Source organism: Hippichthys cyanospilos, chromosome 12, assembly GCF_059441005.1.
Source record: "Hippichthys cyanospilos isolate Australia breed blue-spotted pipefish chromosome 12, RoL_Hcya_1.0, whole genome shotgun sequence".
NCBI classification, from domain to species: domain Eukaryota; kingdom Metazoa; phylum Chordata; class Actinopteri; order Syngnathiformes; family Syngnathidae; genus Hippichthys; species Hippichthys cyanospilos.
Genome location: NC_142380.1, coordinates 14,964,179 through 14,988,138, shown reverse-complemented (window position 1 = coordinate 14,988,138; position 23,960 = coordinate 14,964,179). Strand labels below are relative to the sequence as shown.

The 23,960-nt window shown below is 38.5% G+C and overlaps 2 protein-coding genes across 2 annotated transcripts; one reads left to right on the top strand and one right to left on the bottom strand.

The window, feature by feature from the left end:
• Window positions 1-773: 773 nt before the first annotated feature.
• Window positions 774-13,731, top strand: dipk1aa (divergent protein kinase domain 1Aa). Its single transcript, XM_088428607.1, has 6 exons — window positions 774-1,247; window positions 5,329-5,463; window positions 6,856-6,963; window positions 8,472-8,645; window positions 8,778-8,909; window positions 9,734-13,731. The coding sequence occupies exons 1-6, from the start codon at window positions 1,194-1,196 to the stop codon at window positions 10,412-10,414; spliced, it is 1,284 nt and encodes a 427-aa protein (XP_088284733.1). The 5' UTR covers window positions 774-1,193; the 3' UTR covers window positions 10,415-13,731.
• Window positions 13,400-19,461, bottom strand: rpl5a (ribosomal protein L5a). Its single transcript, XM_088428610.1, has 8 exons — window positions 19,358-19,461; window positions 18,997-19,066; window positions 17,923-18,038; window positions 17,716-17,850; window positions 17,395-17,597; window positions 15,614-15,791; window positions 13,733-13,824; window positions 13,400-13,563 (listed from the first exon to the last, which is right to left on the bottom strand). The coding sequence occupies exons 1-8, from the start codon at window positions 19,358-19,360 to the stop codon at window positions 13,461-13,463; spliced, it is 900 nt and encodes a 299-aa protein (XP_088284736.1). The 5' UTR covers window positions 19,361-19,461; the 3' UTR covers window positions 13,400-13,460.
• Between the last annotated feature and the right edge of the window lie 4,499 nt (window positions 19,462-23,960).

Genomic DNA, 23,960 nt, shown 5'->3' with positions numbered 1-23,960 from the left:
AGAGGTTCAACAGCGAACCGATACCAACAGTCCTGGAGAAGCTTATTAAGAGCCTGGCACATTAGGCACATTCTAGTGGGTTGCAAAGATGTGGCGAGCTGGTGGCGTCACACAGTCAATGTCTATTTCATGGGTTTCAAACTCATGTTTATTGGAGACCACATTATAGTTATAGTTTCTGTCAAGTCAAATAAACTTGGTGTGTTTGTCACACACTTACCTAGTTGGGAAATCAGAGACCGGTAAAATTGTTTTTTTTTCTCCCCAAATTTTTAAAAGTTGAAGACAACTTGCAAGTTTGGTATTCCAGCCAGAAACCTAATGTCAAATCAGCATTTCGCAGCTCTTATAAAATAATGTGGAGGGCCGGATCTGGTCCCCGGGCCTTGAGTTTGACACCCGTGGCCTGTTCCCACCTTTATCAAATTCCAACTGTTGTGCTGATTATTATCTAGATATACAACAACTAGTCCTATGAAGAAATTTGAAGTTTTATATAGTACGAGAGTGAGCAAATTTAGTTTGACACTAAAAACAGTCACAATTTAAATTCACGTGCCATTTGGAGTTTATCCACCGGAAGTAATAATGGTTAGATTTTGTAATCTGAGAAGAAAACACTGTGTGCCGTCAATGTGACCATATTAAGTAACTGTTCTTGAGGGTAAAAAAAACATCGGATTTGAAAAACGAAGTTTCTCTTAGCGGAAGTACTGTTCGATGACTATTACTGTGAAAGATAGCGGAAGTTAATTCATACATGCGATCCGGTTAGTCTAATAGTACTGCTCTCATTTTGTTGCAATTTTCAATTGAAAACATATGCGCCACTTGTAAATATGCCTCAAACCTTTTAAACTTATTTTATGTGGACCGGAAACTACCTATCGTTTACTTTTTAAAGAACGCTTTCGAACACACCGCGCCTGCGCATTGCCATGAGTCTGTGCTGCTGTTTTCTGCTTTTTCAGTCGATCGCTTGTGCCTGCAAAACTTCGTTGGGAAAAGCAACTGCCTGAGCGAAACTGCTAATATGCAGAGCACCGCGCCGCGCACGATGACAAAAGCGACATTTGTAAAATGAAATAATGTGCATTAATTTCTCTTCGTTGTGCATGCGAAGAGAGACACTCAATCCTGCGGTGGCTGAGCTTGACTGATGTTCCCCAGTTTTGAGATGATCTATTTTTGTGATGGCAAAGGGGCTGTTTCCACGGGCCTGGGTGAAGAAGTCTTACTATTTCCAGGTAAGACAGCTTGGTGTATATTTTGGTTCGGGTGCGTTTTGATTAAGAAGCGTGTGATTGTCACATCAGGCTGACAGCTGGCAGTAGACGCGATACTCCTCGGTTTAATAATACCTGCGGGATGTCGACGAAAAACTGTCGTCTTGAGCCAAAAGCTTCAATGATCATACCCGAGAATATTGGTGTTTAACCACATTGTCTGCAACTATTGGGTCTGATGCAATGCAATATTCTGGTTTTAGAAAAACAACCCAGAGAATGTTGGAATGCTGCCTATGCACAACATTGTAAACATTTTATAATAAAAAGGGATATAAGTTGTGTCATAAACATTCCAAGACAGGTGTCACAAAATGTGTATTTAAAACCAAAATTACCAACTGTCAGTTTTCCCCATCAAAGCAAACAAGACTATTTACCAACTCATTTGGCGCTTCTTTTTTCAGTGCTCGAGAAGAGGTGAGACTTGTTGCAGTGGTTGCTGTTTGTACAGTGTTTCACAGTACAATTGGTGGCCAAACATATTTATTGTGTAGATGGTGGCCAGGTTCTTGAGCCTATTCCGCCTTAAAATGAGCAAAGTGAAGGCTTTCATTTGTAACAATGAATTATAGATCTTGTCAACATCTAACCTGCTGAAAAATCGTCTTTTTTTTTTCTTTTCTGATAGAGTCCACTTAAGATAGGTCAACCTGAAAATATGTTACATTAGCTACAATGTAGGCTGCACCACAGAGATATTGCATTTTTCCTGTTGGAATACTCATTGGTAAACAATGTTGTTGTTTTTTTTTCATTTGAGATTTTGACACACAGGAGCCAAGAGAAGTCTTAAACGTTTATTAGAGATTTCTTACAGGTCGTGAAACAGCCTCCATTCATGAGGCTTCTGTTCACGTCACAGCTTCGGAAAGATCCATTTCAGAATTACTAGTTGTTAAACTGCTGTGCGCTTACGAAGCAATCGCTTTAATGAAATTTTTGCTTTGTAAATAGGATTCCTGAGGTCTCAAAAAATTTTTCAATCTTCACGCTGACCTTTAGGTTTTTTACACCCGAAGATATAATTTTGTCTTATCCTACACATTGTAACCAAATTGAAGCTCAATTGAAACAATTAAAATGGAATTTAAAGTTCTTGCAGCTGTGGAAACATTTGTTTTAATAAACAGAACATTTCAGATAATAACTATCATTCATGGAACATTTGTCCCTCAACATGCATGCAACCCTGTTAGCATAACCTTTTTAGCTTTGTAGAAGAGGAAGAATGCAGTGAATCATATGAGACGCAGGACTTGACATCATGAAATAGTTTTCCAAGAGAATGTGTATGTCCGCTTTTCTATTTTCCATACTTTTATAAAACTTTATCTTACTTGAATGCAACCCTGTTTTCCATATAATCTGAATAAGACAAAGCCTTATTTAAAAAAATAATTTAATTGGATTTGATTTCACTTTTTTTCCTTCATATTAAAATAAGCAAGTTGGTCCTCTTGGTCAACAGTAACAGCTAGCTAAACAGAAAACTAACATGTGTACAGATTTGCAACCGTCACCTGAAATCCTCTTACTGTGATTAAAGTAAATGTATTTCTTTTTTAAATCACGTACCGGTAATAAAAATTGTACCATTGATTTGTAAGCTGAAGTAATCAAGCCTAGGATAGTTGATTACCTATATTTGATTTGTAGCAGAAAATCAGAGAAGTGAAGGTTTACTTTTCAAGAATTTTGAAGCAAAAAATGTCCACCAATTCTGGAATGACCTAGATACAGAAAGAATAATTCAATTCTCCAGTTCCGTTCAGATCCGCTTTAAATCCTAAGCGCTGACTCAGAGTTCCACATACACATCCAGACTTTCCAACAGTGCCAACATCTTTGCTGAACATAATGGAGCTGTGAAAAAATGCAGGCACAAGAATCACAAATGTACTGTGGCAACAATCAAGGGTGCCATTTGGATCAAAGTTTTTTGAGAAAAAAAAAGAATTATGAGAATATAGAATTTAAGAAAAAAAATATAGGACATTTTGTAGGTCATAACCTCATGAGACTTAAGTGGCATTTGTATAAGAGACATTTGCAATATTTAAGTCAAACTTAAAAAAAAAACAATGTTTAATAAGGGAAAGAAAAATGATTATATTCTCATAACAGTTTGTAAAATGTACTTTAAAAAAATAAGCTCTGGTGCTTTGATTTTTCAAGTTTAATTTGCTAGCTAAGCTTTGAACACCGCACAGAGCCTCTTGGGTCCAAGGAATTTGCTTTGAAAAGAAACATAAAAAAAGTACAGATTGACCCAACTGGATAGTTGCCTTTCCCCTCTGGAATGCAGTTGCCAAAAGGGACATTGCAAGAAATGTTGCAGCCTTCCTTATTGATTGAGGTACGGGGCGGCTCGGTGGAAGAGTGGTTAGCTCGTCCGCCTCATAGTTCAGAGTCCCAAGTTCAACTCCAGCTCACTTCGGCCTTCCTGTGGGGAGTTTGCATGTTCTCCCCGTGCTCAGGCTTCCTCCCACATTCCAAAAACATGCATGGTACAAGTATTGGAGACTTTGATGTGATTGGGCGCGTGAATCGTTGTACGTCCCTGTGTGCTCTGCATTTGGCCGGCAACCAGCTCAGGGTGTCCCCCGCCTACTGCCCGCAGACAGCTGGAATAGACACCAGCCGGTCAGCGAACCCTAGTGAGGATAAGCAGCTATATAAATGGATAGATGGATTACAAACTGAAGCCCATGAAATATTCTTAACAGAATAAGTGTGGGGCAAGTAGACTCCCTCCCTTGCCATAAACCCAGACAGACTATGTGCTGAGATGAAAACATTTTTAGCAGGCCTAAACCCAGAACTTGATACTACTGTTCATTATCCCAGTTGCTTTTCCAATTGACATCTTTGTTGTTGTTTTTCAAAATAGTCCTAACACTATGTTTTCATACTTTATGGAGGTAGGAAGTTACGTCCCACTACAATATTTAGCTTTATCTACTCCTGCCTGCTTGTATGCAGTAAAACCTGATGATTTCATCCTGTTCCAACTTAAATCGACGTAAGAAAGTACAATGTTGTGTATCGATACAAAATCCAACATGGCTGCTGGCACAAAACAAAGGGCTATTTAAGTGGAAATTTCTTGTAAATAAATGCGTAAATCCCAGAATTTTGACACATATGAAAGTAAAACTGTCTAGATTCTTGCAGAAATTGGGCGTTTATAATTTATTTTACGTCAATATTTCAACCTAAATTTACACAAATTTGAGATTTTTGCACATTTTCAAAGTGCACGCAGCATGTTATCCTATATAATTACCTTGAAATATCCTCGATCGAATCCCTCAAGAGAATTTCCCGCCTTCTTGTATGCACTCAAATCTGATGGATTCAACCAGTTTTAACTTTATATATATATATATATATATATATATATATATATATATATATATATATATATATATATATATATATATATATATATATATGTATATATATATATATATATATATATATATATATATATATATATATATATATATGTGTATATTATATATATATATAATATATATATATGTATATCCTCCTCATGGCTTCTCACTTCAGCACTTACAGTATACTAGTCTTCCTTTGCAGAGGATAAAAATATTTGCCTCTGAGTATTATGATGGTCTGTGTGAATGTGTTGCGCCACTATTTGTAACCAAATAGCCATTGCTTTAAGGGCAACAACATGGTGTCTCAAAAAAAAAAAATTGTAAATTGGGTAATTCCTGTCCCAAGGCATCACTGTATTTGAAAAACAAAAAGACAACAAAGCAAACGTGTCATAAAAAAAAGAAATCAAAATAACAATTGAAATATCTTCAAAATGAGCGCTTCTGAACATTTACAATTAATTCAAAGATATTAAAATGAAAACAAAAAACCTGAGATAGTATCTAATCTCAGAAAACCAGGTTTAAGGTTATCCACAGTGACGCCTTGACCTGAGGGACCTGACTTGATTTTGAAGAAACAACTTGCAATCGAAAAAATCTGGAGTGACGGAATTGCACATCTCTCTTTGCAGGCTCGGATCTCCTTTGTAAGGGTGAAGTACTTGTTCCTCACCTGGCTGACGGTGCTGGTGGGGAGCTGGGTACTCTACGTGCAATACTCAGCCTACACAGAACTGTGCAGAGGACACCAATGCAAAAACGCCATTGTGAGTTATCGATTAGCTTGTGCTTGTTTTTAACCACGTCGTGTGATTCAGATTGATTTTTGAAATGCACACACCGCAACCTTGTGATAGCTTGTCGATATTTGTACACCCTACACTTAATGTTGGCTGGTTGTCTGGGTCTTTGCTGTTTTATTGGCCTCACACATTTGTGCTTCCCTTCCAATAGAATGGTAATTGCTGTTTAACTCATTTATTAATTTCAAGCTGTGGGTTTAACACACCTTGGGCCTAGTACACATAAAGTATTTTTTAAAAACGTGACAGACTCCAAACAAAATGGGGGAATTGACAATTTTAGTCTTATTATGTGTGGTCTCTGTTCAGATAGTCTTTACAGCACCACACATATCATGATGTTATTCTACCATCAGCTCAAACCGAAGTTCTCCAATGCAGAAGTCTTGCTTGATCAACATGATCGCTTCGAAACAAAGAACTGACAAAGAAGGCCTAAATTAGATAAAGAAGTCATTTTTTTCATGTGAACTTTATGGATAGACCGTGATTCTTTATATTTTATAACTTTGATTGTGGAAAACAAGCCGTTTTTTTTTTCACAATTAAATATAACATTGTGTTTTTGAAAAAGAAGCTCTATATGTAGGGTTAGGCTAATGGAATGTTGGAATGTGTGGAATGGAATGTTATAGTGAAGACCAAAAAACGCTTAAAAATGTTAAGAGAATTTAAAATGGCAGTTTTAACGCTGTCAAGAGATTAAAATAATGAAATTCATTTAGAATTATATGATATAATGAATCTCATTTTAATCTCACCTAAATAGAATCGAGGAAAAACCTTTAACCAGTTAAAAAAAATGAGGTAATGCCAAACACAATGACAGCTAATCAATGTCCCCTTTAGGGTGTGATTGGCATTTGTTTTCCAACCCCCACCAACTTGAGCACAAGAAGCCCGATGCCTGAAAATGAATCTAATCAGAATACAGAAAGCCTTTTCTGGGATAAAATGTTATAATCTTAGGAGTATGACAAGGGAAGAAAGCCTTATTTTACTTTGGGAATATTTATAAAAATTACTTTTTTATCGTTTAAACCTCACTTTATTACTGCAATACTTTCTTTAAATGATAATAATCCATGCAAATTTTTGGTGATGAAGTACCACAATCTATCATTTCTTTTATTTGGCCTATAGCTCTGATAGAAAGCAGTAAAGAAATAAATGATCTAAATCCAAACATTTGTTCAAGGTAGCAGGTGCTTACTTCTTGTATGCCTTGTGCCAGCTCCGTATGTGCTCTGACAAATGCAATTTGACCACGGGATGCAATCCAACCTCTTTGTGGGCTTTGGAACCTGTTAGTGAATAAGCCTGACGACAGACTTGTGTATTCTCTTCGCCTTAAAGTGTGACAAATACAGGCGAGGGATCATTGACGGCTCGGCCTGCAGCAGCCTGTGCGATAAAGACACATTCTACATGAGCAGATGTCTGTCAACACTTCCAAACAACCAGGTAGAAAACCGTCTGCAAAGTTGTCCCTTGTCATAGCATCAAGTACCGACCTACTTTTCAAGTATTCAAGAGATTTATTGTCAAATGTATAGTTGTACCGTACAATGACATTTGCGGCTTCAATTCGAATATTTGTCCCATTAAATTGTATGAATTTATTTCCAACAGCTCATTCTTCCCATTTCATAGTTTTTCTTTGCTTCCGGTATCTTTATGTTTGATGTTAGATTTTTTTTCAGGTCCAATCAGGTTTCAGCTTGGATGTACAGTGGTTCTTCGCTACTTCGCACCTCCCCTATCACACCCTCAGTGCATCGCAGATTTATTCTTGGTTTTTTTTTTTTGTTTTTTTTTTTTTAAGCTTTATTGCAAAGAGACATGCTGTGAAGATTCCCCACATGCCAGAGAGATGAGTTAACTGTGGATGCACACGTCACGGGCACTCCACAAACGTTAAATTACTGCTGTACACATATTTACTTAAATCTGAAATTATTAAACCTTATACTGTAAAAGGTAGTACTGTTATGTCTTCTCTTTTTCATGTCTTAACTGTCCGTAGTCAGGATCACGATGAGCCACAATCGCCCTACGGGTAGGCGTTCGGCTGTCAATCAAGAGTGGTAAGAGGATCCCAAAGCTTTCTTTCCTCCTTGTGATCATTTCAGCCACTTCTGTGTGATCGACTCAGAAAAAAAAAGTACTGTTCTCAACTGACTACCCGGGCAATCTCAATAAACTAAGGGGCATTTCTAAAAGACGTGATTAGCTCGACAATCGACCAATGAGGGCAGGAGTTGTAACCCACTCCTGCTCAGAAATTGAAATCCACTCCCCATTGGTGCCCACGTCTTGTAGGAGTACACCCTTGAGCTAATTGATAGATTATCTGGTCAGTCAGTTGAGAACAGTGCTCATTTTTTTTTTTTTTTTTTTTTTGTGGGGTGGGCAATGCGAAGGAAGTTCTCTGACTCAATCACACATGAGAGGCTGAAAGAGATCACAAGGAGGAAAGAAAGCTTTGGGATCCTCTTCAGTAATAAGTTGGAATTTCAAGTGTAAATTCTGCTTTTTAATCATATTTGGTCAGCTACTTGCTTCACTCTTGTTAGACGTCTGAGCGCCTACTCGTAGAGTAACTGCGGCTCACGATGATCCCAAGTACGTCCAGCCAAGACATGGAAACCAGAAGGCTTAACAGTACAGTTACTGTATAAGGTTTAAGATTTGTGTATTGCAGTCATATTTCTCTTCGGGGGGTTCAGGCCCAATTAACCGCGAAAAACGAGGGATTACTGAATTGCCATGTTAATGTAATCTGTTCTGGGCTTTCTGAATCAGAAATGCTGGCCTAAGTAAGCTCCATTTGAACTGGAATTTTTCATAATCAGATTTCAAATACCTCTCACGCGACATCAGTATTTTCGGATCCCATCATTAGTTGGTCTGAGCAAAACTGTTTGAGGCTGCATACCCCCCTTTCATGAAGAAAAATATTGTTTTATCAGGTGTACACTGGAAGTTGGGGAGATCACGAAGGGATCATTCGTTGCCATGTGGGGAAAGTGACACGGTACGAGATCGGCGAGCCGGAGCCTCACAAGGAGGCGCCTGTATTCAGGACCCCCACCATGGGCACGTCGGTGGAGAAGTTCCGAGAGATGGTCTTTAATCACCTCAAGGTAAAAAACAAAAACAAAACAAAACAAAAAAATAAAGTGTCCAAATTTAGTGTCCAACTAACAAATGTGTCATTGATGGATCTAATAAAACATTCTGTCTCACTTGGCACTTTGTGTGTGTGAAATTTCTAGTCCAAACTTGGAGATCAGAGCAACCTCGGAGGTCTGGTAAGCGTGATCCTGTCTGTGGCGGACGGCAACAAAGACGGAAAAGTGTCCCTGCCAGAAGCTCGCTCCATGTGGGCCCTCCTGCAGATTGATGAGGTCCAATAATCAAAGTTAAATACACATATTCATAATATCATTTGACATTAATACTTAATTACCTTAACGGGACAGTGTCATTTAGACCGCTTTTTCATTGAAAAGGAATAAATTAAATGATTGTAAATTCCCCAAACTTGAATAGGAATGTGTTCTTAATGACCACCGGTATATTTTAAATATAATCATAGGTTTAGTTATTAAATGATATTACATGGGGGGTGGCACGTCTCCGGAGGCGGCCATGTTTTTTATAGCTACAGACAATGGTAAATGCAGCACCTCCTGCTGTGTGTAATGAAAAACGGTCTCAATCTTACACACTATCCCTTTAAGTGATTGATTGGTTGAGTACCTGCTTCATTTCAGTCATGTTCAGACCCTCATTTAGACAAATATTTAAAAAAAGAAAAGAAAAAAAAACAACAATAAACAAAATGTAAAAATATGTCTTTAGGGATGAACGAGTTTAATGGAGCACAATGTGACTGTGTATTAGTTCTTTGACAGTCCAGCTACCGTACTCGAAGTCAAGTCAAAACATTTTTTTACGACCATATAGTCTTTGACACCTCCTTCTCCCCTTCCAAGTCTGAACACTGTCTTCTGCCAAATATTGTGTTCATGGAATATGAGTTAAGGAGTAAAATCACTGCTCAGTTTGAGGATATTATATGACAAAGTGAGAAAACGTCTGCGCTGTGATTGGTCGTTACCTGAGCAACTGTGACGTCATTTTCAGTAGACAGCAAATCGCAAAGTGGTCACTTTCAGAGAGTTGATGGCACCCGGCACAGCGTGTTAAGCTGCTACTTTTGTTTCAGGTGTTTCTGGGCCTGCTGCTTCAGGAGCGGGGCCACACTCCCCGCCTCCTCGGCCACTGCGGCGACCTCTACATGACCGAAAGGGTCCCCCACGGGCCGCTCTACGGTTTCTCCCCACCCTGGCCGCTGGCCTCCTGGATCCCCGGCAGCTTACAGCGCACCATGGACCAGTGGTTCGCCCCCTCGTGGCCTCGCAAAGCCAAGATCTCCATGGGCCTCCTGGAGCTGGTGGAGGACGTCTTCCACGGCACTTACGGCAGCTTCCTCATCTGCGACCTGGCGCCGGCTCGCTTCGGCTACACCGACGGCCACGAGCTGCGTCTCGCGGACGCCCGGGCCGTGGTGCCGGAGAGCCAGTTCCGGCGGCGAATGCGGGCTCTGCGCTGCGAGACGGACGCCGACTGCGTGTACGGGGCGGACTGCCGGACGTCGTGCGACGCCGCGGAGAAACGCTGCAGGGAGGAGCCCGTTCGGCCCAATCTGGCCAAGGCGTGCAGTACGCTGAAGGACTACCTGCTGCACGGGGCGCCGTCCGCCCTGCGGGAGGAGCTGGAGAGACAGCTGTACGCCTGCATGGCCCTCAAGGGCGACGCCGGCCAGTTGAACATGGAGCACTCGCTGCTCCTCAACAACTTGAAGGCTCTGCTGTGGAGACAGATCTCGCACACCAAGGACTCGTGACCGCAAAGTCGCACATGACAATGCTGTGATACGATAAGTAAACGGGAGCACATTTTATGAAGTAAATCCACTACTTAAGCAAAACGTTGGGGAGATTGGGCCTTGGGATTTGAAAGTTCAGGGCCAACTGAAAATGCTGAACTGTGTAGCTTTTGCAATGCAACGTAAATCTGACCTCGACAAAGAGTTCAGCAGAAGAAATGAGCTATTCAAGTTACTCAATTCATTGTTTAGTATTGTTTCAGTCCTTTTTGCACAACTTGCTGTTTTCTGAGCTGAAAAGAAAAAAAAATGGTCCTTTGCGGCTTTGATTTTTTTTCCACTTTTGAAATTTCTAGCAAAAAGCTAAACAGACAAAAAGTACAACCAGGGCTTTTTGTTTTCTTTTTCCTGTTTTTCTTTTGTACTTGGGTCTTTCAAATTACTCAGTTGACGTTTCCACCCTGATTTAGTTTCAGTACTTTATGTCCATGTTGTTTCTCTGATAACGAGCTGAACAGAAAAATCGTTTTCACTGTTTTGAACTTTGAACTTGCTGTTCTGTACCAGAGCTGAACAGAAAACTTAACCACTAGGAATGGCCTTTTTATTTTTACTTAAATTATAGTTTCAGCGCTAATTAGTTTTGGTACCTTTTGTAAAACTTGCTGTTCTTACACAAGGGCTGACCAGAAAACGTATAACACAAAAGGGTCTTTGGTATTATGTCTTGTTTTTAATAAGCAGTTTGAGTCATCAAATTATTCAGTTCTTCGCAACCCTATTGCGGGTTTTTAACTTTTACATAACTTAATTTGCTGTTCTCATATAAGGAACTGGAAATCATAACACTGATAACTTTTTTTTTTTTTTTCCAGTGAGATGTTTAAGTGATTCCATTGATTATTTTCAGTCCTATTTGTTGAATTAGATTTTGCACATCTTGCAGTTCTCTTGCAAGGAGCCGCAAAGTAACAGACTGGAAACTCACAAAAAAAAAAAAGAAACCCACGAACGTGACTGGAAGTAATTGTGGATAAAACAAGGGTCTTAAATTTTGTCATTGGGCCCCATGTTAGACGGCAGCCAATTGTGTTGAAAGCACTGAAACATTGAACAATTTGACGTGAGTGAAGGTCAATTAATAGTGATTGTGTATCTTAGTTTCGTCCATAACTTTTAATCCAAAGCCCAATATCCGTCAGGTTTTGTCCGAAGTGAATGATGAGATGATACAATACATGGGCAAAAGTCAGAAGGTATCCTGTTAATCTCACGTTGGTCTTAATGTTCGCTGAAGTCACATCTGAATCTTAATTCTTCATCTGACACGACATTGTGAACAATTATTGGCAAACTTAGTATATTATTTTTTTTATTAATTTCTTGTTGGTATAATGGCCACGTCCCAACACCTTTGCCCATGTTCAACATTTTAAAGTTTTTTTATTAACAGATATATATATTTTTTACCATTAATATTAGTTTAGGTTTGTGTAGCACCAAGAAATAACAGAAGGTTCTCATATAATGTGATGATTTTTGCATGTTTATTTTGATATTCATCGGAATGTTGAAACCGAAGTTAGGTACAGTACTTGTATGGGAAAACGTGACATTTTGTTATGAAGGTCCTCATTTTGTCAAAACTGAAGCGGGTTCATCATGGGGTTTGTTACAAAATTAGGAGGCAAAAGATGCTTCCTCATTGTGACATTTTCAATGAATTCAGTACTCAGTGGGAGACTTTGGGCATTGCTAAGCAACTGAGGAGTCAATCCATTAGAAGCACAATCGTTACCTAGTGACTACAAGGCTTTTCCTTTCAAGCCTTAGATCATGAATTGTGTGAACATATTACACATGAACACACAGAATCCGTAGTCATTTGTGAATGTTAGACTCTTAGGTATCTTTTTAGAAAAACAATGACTTCTTGTTCTGTGTCAGTTTTGAGTTTTGCCTATCACAGTGCCATAAAACATATGCTGAAATCGTCTTATGAATGTTCTTAGTGAAGATCTTTGTTCAATCCTGTGGCTGCACTTGAATGCTGTATAAAAATGCACATGGTCTTTCTGTGGCACGGCTGATATGAAGTCATTTTTCTTGTTGTGATTTAAAAAAAAAAAGCTGGACTACACAGCTGCTGTGTGGACAATATTTTAGCAGAAAAACACATGCATGATTTGCACAACTGAGAAGACACTATACACTATTTTGCTGTCATACTACATATCTTTTTTTTTTTGAGTGTGGAAACTTTTTGTGTACTCACAGAAATTGGGCTTGGGTAAAATTTTCCAATGAAACTAAAATGCACTGTAACCATTTGATTCTCAAAACTTTGTTGAATTGTGCTTTTTTGCACAACTTGCTGTTGTCTTACAAGACCCTGATGGGCTAAACTAACATTGGTTTCATGTCAAAATTTCAATACAAGTATGAATGAAGCATGACTAAAATAAGCCTACAGCAGTTTCTCAATGACAAGAGCAGTGATTCTTCAGCCTTTTTTTTTTACCCCCCCAACCTAACACCTGACCCACGCAAAGCATTTTTGGCTGGGGAAGACTTAAAACTGTGCCATTCATGTCTGATTAAACTTTGAAACTACATTTGGTCTCTAGCATATTTTAGTGAGGAACTGCCAGAGAATTTCATCACTAATCAAAAAGAACATCTGTATAATACTTAAGGCTTATGTTTTGTTGTGTCACTCAATTTAGCAATGCTTCGTGTTCCAAATAATTTGAAAACATACTGTTCCTGCCACAGCACTAAATTTGATTTGCTAATACCTGCAGAAAGCCCCAAGCCAAATTTGACAATCACTGCACCAGAGGATTGCTGTGAACTTCGCCTCCATGTCAAGCGGAAAAGCATGACAATCAAAGGTTATAGTGCATTTTTCATTAAAAATCAATATCGTTTTGTGAGCTGTGCATATGACATGGGACCAAATGTGAAACATCATCATTCCACAAACTATCAAATGCCAAACTCTGAAGTTTTTGGAATATATTTATTTGTTTGTGATGCGCATTGCTGCGCAGGAGCGGGGCCGCTAACCGTCCCCGGCCTCTCGCTCTTGCGCTCGTAAGAAGCTGGCCTTTTTCTGGGCGACGCGGTCCTTTCTTTGTGCCAGGGACATCTTGGCGCGATTCCACCTGCCCAGAGTAAACAGTGGCACCATTAACATTTGACAGTTGAATGAGAGCTCAGCAGGCAGTTAAAAACAAAATCAGCAATTGCACAATGTCTCAAGCCTATGTTGTGTGAGGCATGTCCTTTTGTCACTTTAGTTTTTGAAGTGAAATAAAACTGAAAAAAGCCCACCTCTTCTTGATTTTGATTTCTTTTTTGGGTTTCTTTTCATGAACTGGGTTTGCTCTGATGGCGGCGTGTGCTTTTTTGTACATTTCCTCTACCTGGAAAAGTGCAAAAAAAGAAAAAAATATCATGTTAACATGGCATTATTGTGTGATGGAACCACAGGGCAGGTATGCGTTTCTCTCAGACGCATCTTGAAGGAACGCTAAACATCAGCGTTTTGCTCAGCATGTTTCAGATCAGCTTTAAAAAAGCTTTTCAGTCAAGCACCCATTATCCAGTGCAAATAATCTTTGGAGGATTTTTATTTTATTTTATAAAAGATAAGACTTAAAATACTCCATCAGCGTCTTGATTGATTAAACTTCAGACCTTTTCAAACTTCAGTAGTATTGGTCCACAAAAAAATTATCAATCTCATTTGACCTCTTTTGGATCATAGTTGAAATAATAACTATAAACAAACATAAAAAATAAAAAAAATATGAATACATATTTGTCCACAGGAAAATATTCAACATCAAGTGTCCTGTTTTGGGGTTACAGTAAAGATCAGTTCACAAAATTAGTCACGAACACAATTATTAATAAATACTTGTCCACAAAAAAATAATTCACATCAAATGTAAAGGTAATACATGTTCAGTTTTTTTTTTAAATCCAATGTATCAATAAAACAGTGGGCTAATGGAAATGTGTTATTCTAATAAAGAGTGAGACGACGTAATGTCAGTATGAAGCAGTTACAGTCTTGGCCCAGGAGAAATCAAGACAAGTCATCACCTCCAAAAGGAACAAATGGCATCCCCCGACACAACATTCCACCAGGAACAAAAGGCCAGTTGTGGCCATCAAAAGAAGATATCAGTCAGGGTTTATGGCGCTCACACTTACTCCCTCTTCCAAAGAACAAAGACTTGAAGACACCATCCCCACGCGCGCACACACACACACACGCACACATACACACACACATTCCACAGTGGGACTACACACCCCAAAAGGGTTTAAGAACTGGATGTGGAAGGTGAAACGTTGCCATTTTCTGCTCCGACCTGTGGCAGGACTGGCCCGAGGCCTCGTGTACTTTCCCACTGTGTCTGGATTAAATAAATTGTTTCACTATATTGTGGTATGGGCGATCTTTCAACAAAAACAAACACGCTAGGGACTAGTTTGATGCGACAGGTTTTTCTAGGTTTCTTTAAATGTCAGACCTGTTCTCAAAAAAAACAAACTATTATAAATAAATATTTGTCCACTGGAAAATATTCAACATAAAGTGCCATGTTTTGGGATTACAGTAGAGATCTCGTCACAAAAATAAATAATAAATTTAATTATTATTAAATATTCCCCCCCCCAAAAAAAGAAAAATCCAAAAAGTGTCAGATCTGTTCTCAAAAAGAAATAATTATAAATATTTGTCCACAGAAAAATATTCAACTTAAAGTGTCTTCTTTTGCATTGTCCTCTTATGTATTCACAAAAATAAATCATTAACCTGACAGGTAACGAGAGGTGGCACATGACAAGTTGGGTTGAACCATTCTAGTATGGGGGAGAATCTGGCTTTTTTACAATAATGAATTTGAATAACCTACTGAACATAAAATTTGTTTTATGAGCTTATATTTTCCTGAAACAATTATTTTTAAAAGATTTGTGCATTTTTATTTTTTTTTTTTTTAATCTTGAGTACCCTATGAAGTTCCTTCAAGAACCCCCTGGAGTACTTTAGTAGTAGCCCCATTTGAGAACCAATGTTTTAGATCATCACATAGAAGCAAGATAACCATTTATCTTTTGTAAAATAAATAAATACATTTAAAAAATAGGACTTGAGTGGCCGGCCCAGAAATGTGAAGTGTTCTGCCTTTGTCATACCGTCTCCGGTGTGACACCATTCTTGATGAAACGCGAAAACTGCTTCTTGTAGGCTTCCTCATCCTCCTCCATCAGGTAAGACATGTAGCTGGCCACGTTCATGCCCAGGATGTGCTTCCGATGCACTTCTGCGTTAAACTCTTTGCTCTCCGTGTCGTAACCAGGGAAGCGTTTCAAGCTGCAAACGACGGTGAAAACAGACCTCAGCAGCTCATTCACAGCCAGTGATATTGTGTAATAGCCAGTATTGTCACACAAAATGTATGCCTAGTCGGTGGCAAAAATTGTAACGACTAAACGCTCTATGTAATATGGGCTCACGATTGTGTACATTCTAGATCAAAAGGTGTCAAACTCAAGGCCCGGGGGCCAGATCCGGCCCGCCACATCATCTGACATGGCCCACGAAATGCTACTTATGACTTCAAGTTTCTGATTAAAATGCAAAATTTTCTTCAAATTTTACAATTGTTTTTGTGATCAATAGCCCTTTTGAACAGTTTTTAGCAGCCTCTGATTTTAAAATGTGTAAACGTGTGACTATCATACTTCACAGTCATAACGGCCCTCCGACAATAATGTGGCCAATGATAAAAATGAGTTGGGCACCCCTGTTCTAGATCATGGTTATTCATTGAGCCAATCGCGGGAGACCAGTGGCCTGCCCAGCTATTGTTGAAAAAAAAAAAAAAAGAACACAGCGTTGTTTACAGAAAATGCTGCTCACGCTGGGGGGTAAAGATAATCAAGTGTTAGACAGTTGTCATGATCTTGATTTCGGAAGGAACTAACAAAAAAAAAAAAAACAGAAGCATACAAGGCTGTCTATTTCATGTTACTTGATATCCCACAGTTTAGTTTGAAGCATTGGCTGGCTCTCTCAAGATTGGCTGTTACAAAAATACAGTGGCTTGATAGGCAGCGCATTCTCCATGTGTTTCATTGCACTTCTGGACCAACAAGCTAAAAAAATAAAAAATCTTATCCCATAGTTACTACCCGGTAAATGTGTCTACCCTGCCTGGGCCATTTAACTCTTCCCTTCCTGAAAGGAGAAGTGATGAATGAAGTCACACTCTAATCTCACTGCAGCTGGATGATCTGAACACCTGAGTGAAAGAGCCCAGACATGTATTTTCATTCATGGTATAATATCACTGCAATATTCATCTATTACATTTTGGTGCTGAGCTGTATTTGCATCACTGGTTATTGGGATATCAACAATAGCGCCCTCCAAAAAAATCCTATTGAAAGCTTGACTTTTTCACATGTTGGTAATCCATCAACATGGTTAAACATAATTGTAATCAAAACTAAAGTTGTTATAGTTATGTACATTGTCAATTTGTGTTTTAAATTTGCACTATGTTCTTGGGAGGACATTTTTCTCAACGTAGTTTCTTTCTTGCAGTTGTTAAAACGTATGTTAATTACTTTTAAATAGCATCATTATCCCATTACATTCACGGAGTGAGATATCGTTTTGGATTGTGTGAAAGGACAATTTTTCTAATGTCAAATATGTATCTCAAAAAAGGTTTAAAACTGACATAATTGAGCAAATTGGGTGGGTTGATTCTGTTGCTTCTTTCAGCCCCGTCTTGAAAGAACAATAAACATCAGCCAACGCAAACGAAGGACCAACTACGTTTTGCTCAGCATTCTTGGGATCATCATCAAGACGCAGAGAACCACCCCACACAAATCGGTCACCGCAGGTGTTGGCATCTGAAGGGTCTTTCAGCTGGAAGGACATCCAGAAATGATTTCCGACCGACCTGTGAGGAATGGCCAGCCCTCCGTCAACCGCTCCCTTCAGTGCTCCGAACACTTTGTTGCCTGTGGTGGTCCTGGCCAGGCCCGCATCCAGGTAGCAGGTGAAGGCACTGGGCTGACCGTCCACACTCTCCACGTTGAACTCGTCTCCTGTCACCTCCACCTGACCTTCGTAAACCTGATCCATGCCGAACTTGTGTAACAGCTAGGGGAAGGGGGGGGTAGACAGCCCTTAGAGCGACAGTCACGTATTTTTGAGGAGACCATTGTAAAACGTGAGTGAAATAATGCAATAGCAAGTAACAATGCTTTTATGTTCTTACCCGGCGGGCAAGCAGAAGTCCAGTGCAGTAAGCAGCGGCATAGTTTGTGAGACCTACAGCGATGCCGTATTTTGGCAACTCGTGAGAGTAAGCAGCACACACAATGTGATCTCCCTCAATCTTTGCATAGGCAATCTGTCAACAGGCATCATAGTTAAAGAAGTCATCATAGTTCATGAGAACGCCTCCCGTCTTCCCGCAACTGACCTGGCAACAGATATCCCTGTTGGACAAACGGACGATCAGTCGGTATTTGGGGGTGTTGTACTTATTCTTGTCCTGTACAACCAGGCGTTTGCGGGCAAAGTAGTCCGTTTTTCCCTCTGGAACACACACAAAGTCACTCTAACACGAGGTAAATACTGTAGAAGCGCATCAGTAAACATGTATACATAGTCAATGTTATTTTGAATTCTTAGCTGATGGATTTCTTTTCGATTTTATTCATGTACATAGTGCAGTATTTACAGCTCGGAAGTATTTCAAATTTGTTTACTCAACATAATAGGACTCGTCATTAAGAAGCACAGAACCAATATACTTTAAAACCGGACTGGCCACTAACCACAAGAATTATCACCAAAAATGAGACAGACTCAAACTCACTTCATATGAGTAGTGGTCTGATTAGAGATGGGAAGGAACAAAATTCATCCATCCATTTTCTAGAACTGCTTATCCTCACAAGGCTCGCAGGCTTGCTGGTGCCTATCCCAGCTGGCTTCAAGCAGTGGGCGGGGGACACCCTGAACTGATTGCCAGCCAATCGCAGGGCACACAGAGACAAACCACCGTTCACGCACCCAATCACACTTAGGGACAATTTAGTATGTCAGAAGAAATGAAATATTGAGGAAAATTATTTACTATAGTTGAGTAGATTTTTCCTTTATCTGTACTTAATTAGATCTGGTTTTATTATGATAACTTTAATCACCTATATCTGAAACCAAATATTTGCATTTTCTACTCTTTACTCTCTCAGGCATTGCAAGGCTGTTAGGACGTAGGCTCATGTACCAATTCTGGTTTGAAACGTATATTGATTCAGATTTTTTTTTTTAACTTTACATTTGTACGACGTTTACTTTTGAATAAGTTAAGCAGTGCCTTCTTTCAGCTGAGTATTTATTCTCAAGTATCAACACGATCTATGTGGTTTTTAGACTGTTTGCCACTTTTGACTGTCAAGTGCTTGATTGGATTTAGTGTAGAAGTGTAATTAACATCGGAGCAACACTTAAAATCGGCATGCAAATGCATTTGGAACTTCATTTATACCTCTCCTTCGCCTGAATTTCACTTCATATCTCTTGAAGTAAGCCTTGCTCTTCACCACTTTTACAAAACCCTGAAATGAAGCGAAGTCTGTTATGAACACCAAACCTGCTACAGGAATGAAACAAATTGCATAAATATTCAAGTTTTGACAATTCGATGCATAAAAACGTTTGTTCAAATTTTATTAGGTCAACTTTAGATTCGTCAGCCATGAAAAAACGCCACGCTGGAACTAAACACCGGGAATTTATCAGTCGCCATCCGACCATCAAACCACTGCAAATGCCCGCCTAACATAAAAAACCTACTAGTATACATACGCAAGGGATCAAAAACGTCTAAATCGTGACGGTTAGCTCACCATTTCAGGGGATATTTTCACGTTATCCTCTACGATTCAAAGACTGTATTCACTGCCTTCCAGCGGAAACGAGCCAATTGTTGTATGTTTACAGAGGCCACCTCGACAATTAAGCGCCCCCTGCAGCATTGGAGGCAACATGTCAAACCAACAGAGGGCAGCAAAATCCAAACATACCGTTCACGTCGTCTCTAAGAAAAGAAATTGAGCAAAAAATCTCAAAAAGAAAGAATGCAGAAAAACAAATATGAATTGAAAACGTACACATTTATTATGATTACGATTGAACGGCGTTTCCCAACCTTTATTGAGCCACCGTGGGGCTCCGTAAAAATTCATTGGCAAGTAGGTATACATCAATCAATCAATCGATCGATCAATCAATCAATCAATCAATCAATCAATCAATCAATCAATCAAGCAAGCAAGCAAGCAAGCAAGCAAGCAAGCAAGCAACAAAATGCACAATTAATTAATTACTATTATGCAAATATACAGGTACAACCACAGAACCTCCAAAAAAAATCAGATTTACTAAAAAGGATCATATAGAAGGCACCATTAATTGTCCTGTGGTACCATTGTGTGGGATTTCGTGTGAATTTAACCCAAAGTTTTCCAAGTTGTGGATTTATGTTTTTGAGTCATTCATTCGACAGATTTTTTTTTTTTTTTAGCATTGCCGACTAGGTATTAGCATTTCTGTTTAAAAATATGCAGTCACTCTACTTTTGTAAACTTAGCATAATTAAACCCTTTTGCATAGGTTTATCACAAATGATCATGTTTTTTGCAACTGTAATAAAATCAACATTCAAAATCTTAAAACTCACTTCTCACTACTTACACATAGGCGTTGTGATTTATTCTGCCAGTGTGACTAAGAGGAGTAAGTGAGGAGCTAAGCATGGGTGGTTTATATCAAGCAACATGAGCAACAGAAAGAGGAAATTCTGTCTGACATGGCTCACACTGTGGATCCACCTATTCCCATACACCAGATAACCAAACACCCATCAAAGTCATGACTGCAAGGACCCAATGCATACTATTGGACAACTGTGACATTCAGGGTTAGGGTTAGGAGTAGAAAGCACTTTTGTTTTTACTGCAATTTTGGGAAAGGAGAGCACTGTTCAGCTGTTTATTAAATACTGGATTAGCAGGAAAAGCGTAAAACACATTAAAAACAATGAACACATCAACACGATAGCTGCTGTTGGTCACGGCTCACAACCAAGACACTCGCAACCAGACTAGACTATATCACTGCCACCCCACTAAGTCCTGCCTCTTTCTTCCATGCAGATGTTACAACGTACAGGACTTTTTTTTTTTTTTTAATGTAGCCTCATTAGCCTAAAACGGTATTATACATTTGTGGAATATGAAATTAGTTGCAAAATCCATCCGTTTTACTGCCATTGATGACTGTCGATCAGGGGTCTCTCAATTTTTTTTCTCTGAGAGCTGCAAAATGGAAACACGTTAAGGGCCACCTTATGTTTTTTACTGACTAATTAGACCCTGTAAAAATGAATCAAGCAACCACCTTCACATTGTCAATACAAAGAAGTTATTTAAGAAAAACTACAAAGGCTTTCTGTTTGAGATAATGAGACAAATAAAGATTTTTTTTTAACTTTTTTAAAATAGCATTGTGGGTCAGGTTTTTTATGTTTCTGTTATGTAATGTTAATCATTGGTTTCACTTGAGGAGCAATTTCCTATTTTTTTCTACAGGGATCTGATCCAACAACAAAAAATAGCAATTATTATTATTATTATTATTATTATTACAGTCATTTATTTTTAGTGCATCAATGGCGTTTTTGTCTGTATTAGTTTAAAAAGTCTGACTTTATTTGAATGCGCCATACAGCTCGTCCTCACATTAGCAGCTAATGGAGATTTAGATGTGTCAAGCTGATTGGAACACAGTTCACGTGTTTACATGAGGCATAAAAGTCCCAAATCGACAGAACAAACAGTGAGGCGGACTCACTTATTTCGAGCCCTGGGTAATTTTTAGTATATGCCGAGGCCCACTAAAATGTGAATGATGGGCCGCAAATGGCCCCCGAGCTGTAGTTTGGACAAACCTGCTGTAGATGTTAATGATCCATTTTTACTGGGCTGGCAATGAATGAATTTATTCTTCCACATATGACTATGTGTTGCTGGCATATATCAAAGAATCAAAATGTATTACCTGCAGTAAATAACTCACAATCATTTCTCAGAAGAACAGGATAAGCGGCTCTAGAAAACGGATGGATGGAATTTGAACTCATTCACTACCAATGTCTGCTCTAGATATCAAATATCCACTTTTTTACTGGGCTGGAAGTGAACGAGGGAATCAGAATGACATTTCTAGACTTATTGGGCTACATAGAATGTAATATCAAGGTTTTTTTCGTTGACATTCTCTTTAAGCATGTAGAAGTTAAGCCAATTTTTTAAAATTGTTTTTTATATAATCAGCACAGCACAGCATAGCATAGCATAGCATAGCATAGTATAGATTTATACTATAGTAAAACAAAAGCAGCGTCTCGCAAGCATCCCTTGGATTAAAGAAATGCAAATAAATTAATGGCAGGTTTTAAAAGTAAATGGGCTTGTCTCACATGCAACAAATGGTCTTTTCATCGTTAACTCATTTAATGCCGGGACTATTTTCACGTTTTTTAAAAAAAAATCTCAGGTACTTAAGTAATAAATCAATGCTTAAGTACATTACGCACATTCGTTTCCAGATACTAAAGTAGGAAATCAATATTTAAGTATCTGGGACTGAATGTTCACTCTTAAAAAACATGAAAATACATCCTTGGCATTGAATGAGTTAGGGATAATGGACAGAATAGACCCTATCACTTCTGAGTTTTCACTTAGGACTTGGTAGCCCATTTAGAGATGTAAAAATATCCACCCAGAGCAGGTTTTACTGTACATGCTGAAGTTAAGAGGTAGCAAGAGCATTTTGAAGCAAATGTTACATTGGAATGAAGACTGGTGGACTCCAAAGTACTTCAAAAAGTGTAACGGTCAGATATTTCAAGACCACCTCTGCGTTGTACAAAAATCTTTTCTTATTCAAACGACGAGCAGTGAACCGTGACTTGAGAAAAATCCAACCAAAAAGCAGAAGCAAAATCTTCTGCTTTACAGTCAGTCCCAGGCAGATAAAATATGTCAGTGTCACTCTCTGATGTTCTCATAGAGCGATTAGAAAAGTCAAAGTCACTCTTGTGGGTCTTTTCACACATGTTTGAGCTTGGTTTCTTAAGAACTGATTTCACAATGAGGAGAAAGCAAATGTCCAGTCATCCGATTGCCAGACTGTTAAGCAGTGACACAGTAAAAGGCGTGATGTGATACTGAGTCTACGTTTTGGTCAGTACATAAAGTGACTATTTTGAGACCTTAGCAACATGAACATTTTTTTTGTTGTTTATTTTTTTCTGCGTAGTGTGAAAGCATTTGTTAGTTTGTTTAAAATATACTTGAAATGTTTTTTTCCACTTTTCTTTAAGGGATTTTATTATTTACTGTTTTTGGTCACAATGATGTCATCTTTCAAGCCCCAAAGTCATCGTCAAAATAAAAAAAAAAAAAAATACAAGTACAGTCCTACTATCCCATGTTAATCCCATGTGCGTAATTTATGTTTGAGACAAGTTATCGTGGAATTTAAGCGCATAATTCCATATTTATTTTATGACAAAAATGTTTTGCAAGCAAATTGTTTGTTCCAAGATATCTGTGAGCTGTTTTGACTTATATCTTATATATATCCTAACTTTACTTATTTTGTCATTCAACAATTAAAAAAAATATATTCTAAAGTTCATTTGATGACTTATTTTTTATATACGAATAAACTTTTAAAAACTCATTTTGCCAATTGCCGTCGACTGACAATGACATCACATGTGATGAACTTATGTAATGGCCAATCACAGCTCAGCTAAACGTCACATGAAGAACAGGTAAGACGTGATTGGTTGTTACCCTAGCCTTGAGAACAGATTGTCATTTTCTGTCATTTTAACAGCAAGTGGAAGAGTGTTTTTAATGATATCAACAAATGATTTAGCGATCAAATTAACTATAAAGAAAATATGAACTTTTTACAGCGCAAAATTGTTAAATAAGCGGACTACAGTATCTCTAATACATTTTGAAACCTGTTGTCAACTGAAAATGACATCACATGTACTTAGGGCTTAGGTAACAACCAATCACGGCTCAGCTTGCAAATATCACATGACAAGAAAACAGGTGAGCCAAGACTGGTCGTTACCTGGGGTAAATGTGATGTCATTTTCAGTCAACAGAAAGTGACATTATATAAAGGTATCACTTGTACATGAAAATTATGTTGTTGTTTTGTTTTGTTTTGTTTTTTGACTGCTAAAAATACCAGAGCTTGCTCTCTTGAAAATTTGATTTCACCCTTTTTTTTTGCCACAAATGTTCTTCATGCATTTTACTCGTCATATAAAGCAAACAAACACAATACAAAACATAAAAATAAGCCACAGGCATGAACTCTGACCTTCCAAACACCCCCAGCAACCCGACCCAAAAGAGA

Excerpts from the sequence above, each read along its gene's own strand:
- dipk1aa (XM_088428607.1), top strand. The coding sequence starts at position 1,194 with ATGGCAAAGGGGCTGTTTCCACGGGCCTGGGTGAAGAAGTCTTACTAT. Across the intron at positions 1,248-5,328 it reads AGAAGTCTTACTATTTCCAG|GCTCGGATCTCCTTTGTAAG; the intron begins GTAAGACAGCTT and ends CTCTCTTTGCAG. Across the intron at positions 8,910-9,733 it reads CCCTCCTGCAGATTGATGAG|GTGTTTCTGGGCCTGCTGCT; the intron begins GTCCAATAATCA and ends CTTTTGTTTCAG.
- rpl5a (XM_088428610.1), bottom strand. Across the intron at positions 13,825-15,613 it reads ATGGTGTCACACCGGAGACG|GTAGAGGAAATGTACAAAAA; the intron begins GTATGACAAAGG and ends GCACTTTTCCAG. Across the intron at positions 13,564-13,732 it reads GAAATCAAAATCAAGAAGAG|GTGGAATCGCGCCAAGATGT; the intron begins GTGGGCTTTTTT and ends TACTCTGGGCAG.